Source organism: Nannobrachium achirus (assembly GCF_963921795.1).
Source record: "Nannobrachium achirus genome assembly, chromosome: 2".
Lineage (NCBI taxonomy): Eukaryota > Metazoa > Chordata > Actinopteri > Myctophiformes > Myctophidae > Nannobrachium > Nannobrachium achirus.
The window spans coordinates 48,790,118-48,805,224 of NC_137811.1; the positions used below are offsets into that span (position 1 = coordinate 48,790,118).

The following is a 15,107-nucleotide window of genomic DNA, read 5'->3' on the forward strand; positions in this document are numbered from 1 at the left end:
ACACACACACACACACACACACACACACACACACACACACACACAAACACACACACATACACAGAGCATAGGGAGAAAGCCAACCTCTCAATTATCAACCTCTCTTCACTGCTCTCAACACCTCATGTTTCTCTGTTAATGACCGGATTAAAGCTCTTATTAAGATGCATTTAACCCTCAGACATGCTTCCATTCGCATATTAGGAAAAGCCAATTAAAGCAAGGAGGGCCGACTGACAAAGGCCAGAGTATACCAGCGCTTTGGACTACAAGGAAAGTAACAGTTATAGGACTACTATACCTTTTATCTCAAGAGCAGAGAATGCTAGAAAATGAAGCTGATATATACATATATATATATATATATATATATATATATATATATATATATATATATATTACTAGCAGAAGATAAGATAATATTAACATGGAAAACTATAGCTGGTTAGAGCAATATAAATAAAACTTTGTAACAGATCGTCGAGAGCAATATAAATAATAATGGTGATGACTTTTAAGTAAACAAATATCTTCTGTCTTATTTAGTTTAGAACAAAGAAGTGACAAAGTCCCCATGCTCTTGAGTCATATTTGGTCTTGCACACTATGAAAACTCAAGAGAGGAAAGGTGAAAATAAATAAAGCCAAGGTATCAAATCTAACTTTCAACCATCTTGTTTTTACCTGTTTCATTTTTTACTTTTGTCATGGTAAACAAGAGATTCTATCCCACAAAGGCTGTGGTCCTCCTCAGTCATCACCCACTATCACAGTTCAAAACTTCTAAACAAAGCTGATTAATTAACTCTCAGGCTTATACCTCTGAACCATAAAGAGCTTACAAATTACCTTGGTGGGGAAGTGATTACAGCCATGGAAAACAGTAAATCAATCAATGAATCTAATGAAGCCTGCATGCCATTGCTCGTATTTCGTTCTGACTTGCAGTCATCTGTGGAATAATAATGGAAGGAAGGGGATCATAGTTAAATTGTTAATCATAAAGTGATACTGCAGTCAGCAGATTCCCATATATCAGAAAAACATACTCAGGCTCTGCTGGCTTGCACAGAGAGGGCACATAGAATGCAGAAAATATTCCTTCCACCCCACCGGAGAACATAATATTTTATTAAACAATACAGATAACGTATTTGTTCCATTGCTATTGCTGTGTTATTTATCAAAAGATAATGCATTGAAAGCTATCTCTGATTTGTAAAAGTAAAGGCATGGCACACACAAAGCATGTTAATAATGATACCATGATTGAGATTGTGCTGACTCTGCCGAGATCTTTTACACACTGCACCCACTGTAGATTCAATGGATTGAGAGGCAGACAGGCAGTACAGTCTTTTAGGGGTGCTGCTGACATTAGCTGTCATTGGCTGATTGGTGGGCAGAGGATCTTAGATTAGATGATAATAACAACTTGGGTAAATGGACTGTAATTGGTATTCTCTGACTTCTTGTCAAAAATAAGTAAATAGTTTCCACCTGAAAGTCATGTTGCTTTTGTAGTGACAGTTCTAAAGATGGATATGTGATTGTCTGTCTGTGGACTAACTACCTGGTGCATGGGTATAACCAGATTGCTCGCCCCAATTGACACTCGCCCTAATGTTCCCCCGCCAACCTCACGCCGACCACTCGCTGGGGTGGTTCTTGTATTCTTGTATTTGTTTTACTGAGGATAAGGTTAAAATAAGTTTCGGGTTAGACATTACTGAGGTCAAAGGAGGCGACTGTTTTTTGGGGGCGAGCGTTCTGGTATTCGGAGCATGTTAGCACCATATCAAGAAAGAAATAGAAGGGTGCAATTCTGGGAAATTACAAGTGTGGTTGGTTGGACTGACGCGAGGAATCCGCTTGGGAATGAATTCCGTCTTACCTTTTATACAATCCTGTCTGATTGGACATTATATTGTCCAATCAGAAAATGGACAGAAAAGGTCCATTGAACTCAATGGACTTTTGGAGTTATGAGTTTACAGAAAAGGTTACAGAAAACATCCACTGAAGCAAAGCTACATGGCAAGTTCATATGCTCACTAGGGTTTAAGTGGTAAAATGCATGTCTCTATATGTAGGCCTACTTCATGTGGTAAGCCTGTGATGTAAGTCCTCTATGATGTATCTTTGATGTATCTATGATGTATTTATGACATGTGATTGCAAATTTGAGCAAGGTTTCAGCCTGATCCAAGCCACCCTTAAAAAAGAAGAAATAAAAAATAAAAATAAATCTGTCAGTGTGCACAAGAAATTTGGGAGAGCCACACCATAAAAACTAAATCCCAAACAAGCATTAGCTGTAGTCCATCATCACTTTGATGAGGTCATACAAAACGGACACAATCTGTCAACATTTGTGAATACCAATAAAGCTCCCACATACAGTAAACACAGCTTGAGTGGATGGCCTACTTTTTAAACACTACATCGATGGTGGATTGTGGCTCCACCCCAAAAATAAATCATTTTTTAATCCTTCTGTAGGATTGATGCACTGCAGTGTTCTACAATGGCTATCGCCATAGGCGAGCCTTCAACTTGTGGTGAATACCAGTATGGTTTCCATACTTAATCAGGCCTCATAAAAGCTGAATGTCAAGACTTTTAATGTCAGAGTGGCTTTACTGTAGATTTTGTTTATAGTATGTATGTGCTTGTCTGCAACATTTGTTTGTTGTGATGCCTAATCTCATTAGAGACTACCTGGTTAAAAATGGTTACATATCGTTTTTTTAATCAGCCCACTGTGTTCACACAGAGCTATTGAGAGTAATTTCCTTCAGACAGATAGTGTCTTCCATTATAAAGTCATGCAAACAGGATCTCATTAGCAAATGCAAATGAGAAAACACCAAATCTTGACGGAGAGGCAGAAGTGTGTCTCTGTGGGATAGCTGGAACATTATCAGCTCACCAACCGCCCCCACGCTGGGCACCAAATGTGATGGTCCGCTCCTGCTGCTACTCTTTACAGGACATAGGACTCAACCATAAATATAAGTGTAGGGGGGAAGTCAAGGAAGGGGATCTCTGGAGGGCTTCACCTTCTGTTGGTTGAAGCTGATGAAAACTATTTCACTCCTGTTGTTTGCAATTGGCTAGGGCAGTTGTCATTTCACCTAAAAAAAAAATGTAAATCGGTCAGACGCAATTAGGGTATAGTGTCAACAAACAGACATATTTCATCTGGTTTGTTAAGTATAAATGCATGTTCAGGAGGTCCTTCCTGAAAGACTGTTCTAGGATGTAATAAAGAGAGGGAGGACAGGGGTCCTTTCCGGTCAATCCCCTGAGAGTATTCCCAAATTTGTGACATCACAAGCTATAGCCGGCAGGGTTCTGCACAGTGCAGAGTTCCTGGCATGGCTTTCGGGCCAACAGACCTTCTGCTCCCACATGGGGTGGCAGTGGCCTAGGGCAGGGTGGTGGCAGCCAGGTCACCAGCTCTTTCCTCCTGCCTGGCATGAGCACCGCAGTAGGATGGCAGGCCTGATGGCAATATGTCAGAAATAGCCCTTTAGATGTGTCAAAAACCAAGCACAGCTAGGGGAACCTCGACTGTGACCAAGAGTCAGACCATTCCACAGACTGGCTTAATAAAACAATTACAAAGTCAGATTACTATCCCTTTAAGAATTTAGCAAGGATTAAAGGACTTGTGTCTCAGCAGGACTTGTAAGAATCTGTCTTGAGTTGTCTCTGACTAGAGTTTTTACAAGTCTTCCTAAAAATGTATCAGGGGACTCAAGTTCTTACTAAGGGGATCATATCACTCCAGTTCTGAGATATTTGCACTGGCTTACTGTCTGTCAAATAATTTATTTCAAAATATGCAGTTGGAGTGTTGGTTTATAAAGCCTTGAATGGTTTAGGGCAGGGGTCTTGAACGTTTTCAGGCCAAGGACCCCTTAGTCGAGAGAGAGATGAAGCAGGGACTCCCACAACCTGTTCATAGATTCCATATAGTTTCATCGTTTGACAGCACAATCATCAGTGTATTTTGTATTCATGTTAATGTGTGTTTTCAGATATTTAACCATGCACTTGAACCGTCAATACATAATAAACTTGACCTTGAACTCTGTACTTAGTCTGCTCTTTTTCCCATCTACACCAAACTTTTGGTGTAGATGGGATAGATGGGATTTGCCAAAAATAGCCGATGTACAAGCTCACAACGCCTCTCAGCCCGAGGCGTTGTGAGCTTGTAAATCTGCTATTTTTGGCAAAAGGTTCTCAGAATATGGACGCCAGGGTTCAAGTGGTTATTATAAAAAAGGAGAAAAAAGTTTCAATCACTCAAAGATTTGGAGGACCCCCTGTAGTAACTCTGAGGACCCCCTAGGGGTCCCAGACCCTCTGTTGAAGACCCATGGTTTAGGGCCAAAATATATTTCTGATCGTGTGCATTATCATGAACTTCAGGTCGTTTAGGCTACGGCAAGTCTGCCTTTACCCAGAATCATAAACTAAACATGGAGAAGCTGCATTCAGTTTGTATGCACTACATAATCTGTCCAGAAAACAGGAATTACCTTGTTGAAATGTATACAAATTATAACTAACTTGCCTTGCCTTTGCCAATTACAGTGGAGCACATTGGATATAAAGGCAAAATGTGGTAATAAGTACATAATTGACAGAGGTATCCCCTCTTGTAAAACATCAGACATGGGTCAGTATTGGTACTACATCAGGAATATATCAAACATTTTTATGGAGGCTATAATGGAATTTGGTCGTGGATGAATCCGGATTCAGTTGAATACTATGAAGAGGAGAAGAGGTTTCACAAAATATTTAAAAGTCTGTGATTGTGTGATTTCATTAAAGGGGGATGCCACAGTGAGTCAGTGAGGGGATGTCAAGCCACTCCTACTGTGGAAAAACGAAGAGTGTCAAAACACCACATTCTCACTTCTGACTCACTGCTTTTGCCATAATCACAGCATGAGTCTGTGTGTGTGTGTGTGTGTGTGTGTGTGTGTGTGTGTGTGTGTGTGTGTGTGTGTGTGTGTGTGTGTGTGTGTGTGTGTGACATCATGGTTGGCCCACAGTGTGTTGATGTGCGTGCGTGCGTGCGTGCGTGCGTGCGTGCGTGCGTGCGTGCGTGCGTGCGTGCGTGCGCACATGTTTATGTGTGTGTGTGTTGGAGATATGGATTTCAGTCTTTGGAGAAGGCATTCTATGACATGAATACTTCTACTTACAGGCAATTTAAAATGCTCATATTTCTATATTTTCTATGAGCACATTAGCTGCAAGGTGATAATGGCCACAGAAGTTTCACACTGATAACAGCATCCAAGCAGTCATACTACTGTATATTCCTGAACTTCTGTTGCCATCAAATCAAATACTGAGCAATGAGATGTGATTTACCCTTGGGCTGTTCACCAATCAAATAATGAGTAGTAGTTTCTTGTGTTAGCAAGGAAAATTATTTTATGTACCGAGTGTTTATTATTTATTTTCTTTTACATTTGAACCCACAATTTTGTAACCCATTTTTCACCCAGTGCCAATTTCCTAAGCTGTAATCTGCCAACCTGGGGAGAGCCCCGAACTGAGCTCATGCGGAGAGCCCCGAACTGAGCTCCTGCTTCCTTCAGTGCATGAGGAGTGAGCAAGCCACTTCTTATCACCTGACATGGGGGAGCTTCCTCTTTTGTACATATAGCATGTGCAAGGAACACATTAATCCAACCAGTTCCTCCATCAGGCAATCCGGCTGGCCAGGGGGAGGCATATAGACCAGAATTACTGCATGTTTTTGTGAGGGTATACCTATTCTAGGGGTGTTTACTTGAGAGTCAACACTAACCCTCTCGCCACTGTTGCCTCTTTGACAGATTAATGTTCCTCCAATAAACACTGCCTGGCCTCACTTGAAGTGAATGGGTCTTTAAGTCATTATCAATTGCTGAGGGCGGGGTTCAATGAACACAAACATGGAACATTTAAAGTTAGCCTTTGACCCCAAAAATATATTTTATGTTGTCCCACGACTCACACCCTAAGATTCAATTTAAGACGAAACCAATGTGCATTAGTGATTAGCCTACGCCTGAAATAATGCACCACGCACATGTGAGTTATGTTCACTAGACTCAGCCACACACATGCCACAAGAATATACAAGTACAACATAGGCTATAACACCTTTTATAACAGTTCATAGCAGTTAATGAGTGGCTGAAATTAAGGTTCAATCTGTCAGGACAAATCCGTGTGTGGAAGTGAATAACCAACACCCACTGTTGAAGTGCCCTACCCCAACTGTGTACCTCCTCGTGACCAGCAGTCACTGACTGCCATTGTACTGGACAGCTTGTGAGAGGGTGAAGCAGGGAGTTGCTGAACTACAGCATTAAAGCTCAGCAATTTAAATAATCACCTCATATAATGGCGGAGTTTGCTTTGTGAGAACACAAAGGTAGACCTGTATTTAAATGATATCAAGTGCAACAATTTTCCATGGGTTCAGAAATGAAAGGCACAAAATACCAAGACGCTATGCATCCAATTAACAATTGCTTTCCTTAATTGTTTTCAGTTGGTGAAATATGACCGAATCTAACGTCCATCCCTTTTCAACATCATTTGAATCATTGCAATATTACACACTGACACTAGTCATATCTATAATGGACCCTAACCCCCCCCCCTTTCCTGGAGATCAGTAGCACTTTGATAATAGGCTGCTATCTATGCGTCATCGCCACAGGAGAGCACTTTGTGAAGCAGAGAGCGATTCAAGACAGACCCTGCCTGCACCTCTGCCTCCATACACGCCTCAGGCGTTATAGTAGAGCCATATCACTCTATAGCCTACTCTATATCATACATCTATAGCGTTCTAAAGCTTGTTGTGCTGAAGCATGTGCATGTGCTCTTTTAAACAACTTTATATGTGTATTTTTTATTTTATTTGATTTTTTCCCCTTTTTTAATTTTTCCAAACGGTAAGATATGAATATGAATATGAATATGATGATAACGACGTGGACAGGACCAGCTTAATTGGTGAGTTTATTTTATTGTTTATAAATGTACAAAGAATTGAAAAAAAAGAAGAAAAAAAAAGAAAACGGACCATCTGCATGCAATAAAGAGATAATTAATTCAGACAATAACAGTTATTTTAACATCCATGCATGTTTTTTTCAAGATGACATCCAGCTTTTTCTTAGTTTGTTGACATTATGCCGTTTTTGTTCATCATACATTTTCTGACATGATCTGGGTGTTTTTGAGAACAAATATGACCCAAACAGGTTTATTGAACAATCAATCAGGGCCTCAGTGGAATTCCAAATTTACAGAATTTAAATTGACGACTCATGAGTCATGGAAGTGCTAAACAAAAGTTTCACTATATCCTACTAAATAAAATAGGCCTAATACAAATATATAGCCTATATTTCCCAATTGCGACTTTTGCTATTTTACAATTTAGGCTACGAGAAACAGGTGTTTTTCTTATAGGCTCGATCGAGCGCATGCCAATGTTTTCTGTGCCGTTACTAGAGGGGCTGATAAATGTGCAAATAATATGTGCGTTATGTTATGTTGTAGGCCCAGGACAAAAGTCATCGCTCAACAACAAAACAATGTAAAACTAAAATTACAATCACTATGCTGGCATCTTGGTCTATTGATAATTAAATCTAAACAGTTTACAGTTTAAAAACGAATACGGTATGCAGTGCCAATTAAATGTCTTGGCTTTCAGAAAAACAACAACAACAACAACAACAACAACAATAGCTTATAATAATTATTATATAGGCCTATAGCTATAATAATAATAATTAATAGGCCTTATAACAACAAAAATAATTTCAGATTATGATTTAGGCTACAGCCATAAAGTAGCCCACAGAATTAAAAGAAAAGCCTGGTTTGGGGAATATTCTGTGGAACAATAAAAGCACCAATATAAGAAATCAACCATTATTTATTTCTTGTAACAAAGTCTGCCTCAGAAGTTTAAGCAAGTTGTTTACTATCATGGTTAGTCAGAATCACAGTGCAACACTGTTGTCTTGTGCTTCGAAATTATGCTTTTCTTTCAGAAACTATGCTAATATTGGGAAAAATAATGTGGACATTTTTACATTTCTTTACAACAGAAGAGCACTTAATCAGAAGAAACCCGGCGACAGAGATATCCAGTGACTTTTGACCGACCTGGAACATTATAATTTAGGAGAAAAGTAAGAAATCTATAATTCTGTGGAAAAAGTAAAAACATAGATCTACAAGCCTATAACACATGCTTCGTGTAGATCGGCTATTTTCACTACTTCTTAATCATTATAGTTATTATTTATGGAATTTCTTAGATGTGTTTGTTTGTTTGAAAATGTATGCAATTCTCATCTTTTTCTAAAAAAATAAATAAAATGACATATTTCAAAACATTTTTCCATCTTTTTAAATATAGGCTACATTTCACTTTTTGTAGGGACAATAAAATAAAACAAAAACAAATCAAAGAGCTGAGGAGAAAAGAAGCGACATGCTCGGCGCTGAAGCAGAGAGCAACACTTTCCCGTCGCCCAAGGATGAAACGGAGGAGAGGCGAAAGTCTCCCACCGCCGAGGAGGAGGAGGAGGGTGACGATCTGACCAGCGCCAGCCGATACTCTGCAGCAGAGCGCTGCTACGTCCCACCGCCGTCCACTACTAAACCAAGTCCAGACGCGGCCAATCCATGCTCCTTTGTGCCCTATGCGGGCCATCAGTCCGGGCCAGTTTACCCTCCTCCGCACAGCGGGAGGTAGGCCAGCCAGGGGGGTCATGTTGGGCATCATCAGGGTATGGCTTTTGCCACCCCCTAGTGTTCATATTTAACCTTAAATTCTGTTATTTGATGCATATTTTGTTCCCATCTAGTTTTAGCAGATTAATATGATTTTCAAGCCTTTTATTGTTGTATGCAAGTTACATTAATGTATTAGCTCTAACCACTTTCAAAGTGGAATCCCTATTTTGGGAATATCCTTAAAGGCATTTTCAAATTAACGTTTTCTCTTTTCGCCCCCCAAACAAATAGCAAAAATAGCGCATCTCCAAGATTTCAACACGTCGCCAAGCAAGCCACTGAGATCTTGTAGATCCACTATTTTTGCTATTTTAGAAATGGGTCTACCATACCGTATATCGTAGTTGTCGGGCATAAACCTCGTATCTCCAAGTTCCAAATTTGTATGTTTTTTTCGTAAAGTAAAGCCCTGCTTCATCATACAAGGCCATCACACAAAAGTAGTGAAAACAGCAGATCTACAAGCACACAACGCCTCGCGGTGCGAGTCGGTGTGTGCTTGTAGATCGGCTGTTTTCACTAGTTTAGTTCATTTTTAAAATGACAAATACAAAATGAACGGTTTTGGACATACAAGGTTTTCACCCGACAACGACGATATTGCTAACTTATCTTTTGCCACCCCCTATGTCTTTGATCTCAAATTGCACCTCTGGAGGTATCATCACCCCTCAGCGCTTCACCTCGGCCTGCCTCCCATGAGAGCCATGTGTGCCAACGGGCGCAACCAGTTCGGCTCGCCTTATCAGTTCGGTCAGGGTGCCGGCGGTTGCATCTACCCGCCCTACCCCAGCTCTGGGCCCGGCATCGGCACGCTGTCGCTGCACGCCACCGGATCGGGACTCAGGGCCCAGGTGTACCTGTGTAACCGGCCCCTGTGGCTCAAGTTCCACCGTCACCAGACTGAGATGATTATCACCAAGCAGGGCAGGTGAGGGCGTAGGGATGGGACGATAATAGTTATTGTTTATCGCAGGGGTCTTCAAAGTTTTCAGGCCAAGGACCCGAGTGGGAGATAAAGCAGGGACCCCCTCTATACTGTATACAATTGTGTTGAAGATTTTCATCGATTTCATGAAAGCACTGTCATGTTGGATTCGTATTTTTTCAGACATTTAACCACTTAAAAAGCAGATACTTAGTAAATTTGACCTTTTCACTCTCTACACCAAACCTATTTGCCCCAAATATCAGCTCTACAAGCTCTCAATGCCTCGCGCAGAGCTGTAGAGCTGCTATTTTTGGCTAAGTTCTCCTCAGAATAGGGATGGGAAGGTTCAAGTTCTTCAATGAAAATAATTATCCTATCACACAAAGATTTGGTGGCCCCCCTGAAGTAACTCTGGGGACCCTCTATAGGGGTCTCGGACCCCCTGTCTTGTGATAAAAAACAGTAACACTCACAATAATCGTATTGCGGAGATTTAAATGTATCGTGAAAGTGTCCTCCGTCATGCACTGGGATCAGTTCACCTTTTATTTGCCGAGCTGCATATCCGGTACTAGGCTACTTCTTAAACCCTCTATAATTGGTAAAACTGACCTGTGAATAACATACTTGATATGTTTTTTTCCCCAATCTCTACCAAATCTCTTTGCCAAAAATAGCCGATCTACAAACTCACAATGCGTTGCAACACAATGCGTTGTGAGCTTGTAGATCGGCTATTTTTGGCAAACATTCTGCCCCCGAATAATTGGATGTTGGGAATATCTTGATTATCGCAATAATATCGTAAATCACAATTATTTGGGTCATAATAATCATGACATGGGGTGCCCGCTGGCCTAGTGGTCCAGGTGCATACCATATAGGCTCTGATCCCTGACAGCGCATCGCGGGTTCGAGTCCCGTTCCTGATGACCTTTGCAGCGTGTCACTCCCTGTCTCTCTCACCCCCGCTTCCTGTCTATATCTCCATCCATTGTATGCTATCAATAAAGACGTGATAAAATCGTGACATGACATTTTCATATGGTCCCATCCTATAGTGAGGGGTGGTCTCATACAATGCATTAGAATAGCTATTAGCCGCAGAAGGTCTAATGGTTGTATTATTTCCCTTGCTCATGTCTCCTGTGTGGGTGCCTCCATCCATCGCTCGCTGTTTCTTCATTCTGTGCAGACGGATGTTCCCGTTTCTCAGTTTCAACATCACCGGTCTCAACCTGACAGCACATTACAACGTGTTTGTGGAAATCGTGCTGGCGGATCCCAACCACTGGCGCTTTCAAGGGGGCAAATGGATCACCTGCGGGAAAGCAGACAACAACATGCAAGGTATTGGTTACCTTATACTGAGTCTGAGATTATTTGCGCCTGGGAATATTCTTTACTGAGTGTAGCCTGTGTCTTTCTATTAATCTTTAGTATAAATCAATCGACATCGTTTATGCGCAGTATGGCAGAACTACGTTTGAAGTCATTGCAAACATATATTTGTTTTTTAGGGAACAAAGTGTACATCCATCCAGAATCTCCAAACAATGGGTCCCACTGGATGAGACAGGAAATCTCCTTTGGCAAGCTGAAACTCACCAACAACAAGGGGGGCAGTAACAGTTCGCAGGTTAGGAAATAACAAACTCATTTTCATCTGCAATGGTGAATATATTGTTTTGTTTATTTATCAATCTGTTAGTTTTTACTGAAATCATGCTCTCCGCGTTTTATCAAATCAGGGTTTGAAGAAACACATTTTGCAGACAACTTTAAATAACTTATGAAAACAAATACCGGTAGCCTATAAAAAACATATAATCATATCAAAACAGAGGATTACAATAATAAACGAGACACAGTGTATGCTGTAAGTGAACAAATGTGGACCACACAACTTTTGCCAATCGTGCCCATATAGGCCTTTGACTCATTACAGTAAAATTGTTTTTCTTTGTCCTTATAATGTGTATCATTATTTTATGCTTTAACTATTGAAAAACAGCAGATATACAAGCTCACAGCGCGGCACCAAGTGCCGCGCTGTGAGCTTGTAGATCTGCTATTTTTTTTATTGTGAAAATTAGAATTTTGACCCGATTCTTTAAGTGTCTTTTGAATCCTTCTAAGGTTTTTTGAAAAACCTATGTTTCTATATGTCAGCAATCTGGCTAGCCATCGTCAAAGAAAAGGTCCTTTTCACTTAACTGGAGCTCAGTTAGTCTGTTCTTGAGAGACTGCTATGTCAGTGGTTCTCAAACCTTTTCAAAATGATATTTATTTGGCCACGGACCCCCATCTCAAAATATCTAGTTCCAGGGACCACCCAGAAACAAAATTTGAGTTACAAACGTTCGCTTTTTAAATACATATATTCAAAGATTTGCGAACATTTTCATGACTTTTTAAAAAAATAGCAGATCTACAAGCTCGCAGCGCGGCACTCGGTGCCGCGCTGTGAGCTTGTATATCTGCTATTTTTCACTGGTTAAAGCATTCAATAATTCTAGGCCTAAATACAGTCTTTCTTTCTTTCTTTCTTTCTTTCTTTCTTTCTTGCACACGCAGATGATTGTTCTGCAGTCTTTACATAAGTACCAGCCCAGGCTGCACATAGTGGAGGTGACTGAAGATGCAGTGGGAGGAATTAACAACGATGTCAAAACACACACCTATACCTTTCCAGAGACCCAGTTTATAGCTGTCACTGCCTACCAGAACACTGATGTAAGCATGAAATTCCCACATTTGTATCTAACATTAATGTTATATGTGAAATGTTGTGATATACTTAATCAGCATTAGGATTACTTATTTCTTGTTTTAGCCTACTTCCAGTGAATATGGCCTCATAATAAAGTTTTTTGTTGCTGTCTTTGGTTTTCTAGATCACACAGCTTAAAATAGACCACAACCCCTTTGCAAAAGGATTCAGGGACAACTATGATTCGTGAGTAGCCTACCATACTTCATAATCTTGTCATAGCTTACCATGAGCTTACAGTAGTATTGTCACTTAATATGACAAATTATTGTAATAGTTAAATTATTATACATATACATTCCATGTATACATTATTACAATACATCTTTCACATTTAATGCCCCAATTTGATATGAACATTTGCTGCCTTTGGCAGGGACTTATTTACAACACAGCTACCTCGACTGTTCCCATGTATGTGCAATATATTTAATTCAGGGGTCTTTAACAGGGGGTCCGGGACGGGGGTCCTCAGAGTTACTACACGGGGTCCTCCAAATCGTCCAATCCTTTTGATATTAACAACTTGAACCCTAGTGTCCATTTTTGGCAAAGAGGTTTGGTGTAGAGGGGGAAAAGAGCAGACTAAGTACAGAGTAAAAGGTCAAGTTTATTAGGTAATGACGGCTCAAGTGGTAAAATATCTGAAAACACAAATTGACATGAATCCAAAATACACTGATGATTGTGCATGTCAAACAATGAAACTATATGGAATCTATGACAAGGTTGTGGGGGTCCCTGCTTCATCTCTCTCTCAACAAAGGGGACCTTGGCCTGAAAACTAATTTATCGCTGCATGTTTTTCAGGATGTACACTGCCACTGAGAGCGATCGCCTCACGCCGTCCCCAACCGACTCGCCTCGCTCCCATCAGATCCTCCCCGCGGCCCGCTACGCCATGCAGCCCTTCTTCCAGGACCAGTTGGTCAACAACCTGCCCCAGAACCGCTTTTACAGCAGCGACCAGACCAGCGGCCTGCTGTCCCCTCAGATGGAGGACGCAGCCTCACAGAGGTGGTTCGTCGCCTCCATGCAGCAAGGGGGAAGTGGCAGCTGTACCAATAAGCTGGAACTCACCCCATACGAGGGCGACTATTCCGGCTCCCTGCTTACATATGGCATCAAATCCCTGTCCGTCCCAACATCCCATGCCCTCAGCTACTATCCAGAATCTCCCTTCGCCGTGTCTACAGGCTGGGGGTCCCGGGGGGCAACATACCAGAGAAAGGTCACCCCTAACCTACCCTGGTCTCCCAGGCCTGTCCCAATGACGGGCTACCTGGAAGACTCGGACAAGCACAAGCCACAGATGGAGGATGAGATCAGTGGCAATGGAGGTCTGGTCTCGCCGTGGACAGACACGCAGGCATCGTCCTTACAAGACAAGGCAGACTCCGGGGCCTACGCCAGCGCCTGCAAGAGGAGACGTTTGTCTCTCAGTGAGCCGAGCACACAGAGATCGCCCAGCAACATCAAGTGTGAAGACTTGGCCTCTGCTGCCCACAACAGTAGCTCCTACAACAAGGAAACTGCCTCGTCTAAAAGTTTAGCAAATTACTACGCCTTCTACTCAAACCACTGAATAGTTTGCCTCTGAAAGGTTTGGCCTTGTTTCATCTCTGTGGGAGTTCTTCGTTCCAGTGTTATCGAAACCTGAAACTTTTGATCACACTTTCGTTTTCTTTATGACACAGGTTAAGTGGGGTACAGTAAGTAAGCATTACTTTCCTGACATCCTACCTGTTTCCTGAAAAGTACATTTTGCATTCAGCTTTTGAACAATCAGCTTCTGTCTTCAAGTCTATATTTACACTTTTGAAAGTGCCGAAGCATTTGTCCTTTTTGTCAATGTAATTGGATTTTTTTATTCATTGTATGGATTGGTTTATTCAATGTCATGTACAGAATGTTTTGTTGTTATGAAAACAATTGCATTTGCCTTCACATTGAAGTTTCCTGTTTACAAAACATGAGTTTTTATTTATCAAAGGCTTGTCAATGATACATTCGTGGACTGTAATGTGGGGTATGCTGTGTTTTAAAATGTTACATTGCAATGTTCACAGATTTGATAATAAAATGTCTATTGTTTTTACAGGATGTCCGGGTGTCTTTAATTTTCTAAATAAGGAAATGCTTGTCATTTTATATCTCCAAATATAAAATGTTTTAAAGCTGCAATCCATAACTTCTATGTCCTATACCTGGGTTCTGGACCCTGTGTTTCCATTTGAGTTTCATACATTACATATTGTCATAGGCTACAGTTGTCAAAGGATCTCATTTTGTCAGTGTAGGGAGACCAACTCTAACCACTACAGCCTTGTTTGTTATATTGTGTTAACATACAAAAACAAAAATAAGGAACATGAACAAAACAATTTTGGGAACATTAATTCATATAACGGCTTTGAATATGAGCTACTTTGTGCAATTTTGCGTATCAATTTTAACAAGGTGTTGCTCACTGGTTTGAATCTAAACTGAAACATTGAAAACATTAAAGTCAAGCGCTCTGATATCTATTGTGTGTACTCTGTCACACTCTAGTGG

General features: G+C 40.9%; 1 protein-coding gene across 1 annotated transcript; it reads left to right on the top strand.

Annotated features, from left to right (window-relative positions):
• Positions 1-10,973: 10,973 nt before the first annotated feature.
• eomesb (eomesodermin homolog b) lies at positions 10,974-14,136 on the top strand (the record flags this gene model as incomplete). Its single annotated transcript, XM_080720378.1, has 5 exons — positions 10,974-11,128; positions 11,299-11,417; positions 12,356-12,514; positions 12,676-12,737; positions 13,362-14,136. Exons 1-5 carry the CDS (start codon positions 10,978-10,980, stop codon positions 14,134-14,136), a joined length of 1,266 nt encoding a protein of 421 aa, XP_080576504.1. The 5' UTR covers positions 10,974-10,977.
• Between the last annotated feature and the right edge of the window lie 971 nt (positions 14,137-15,107).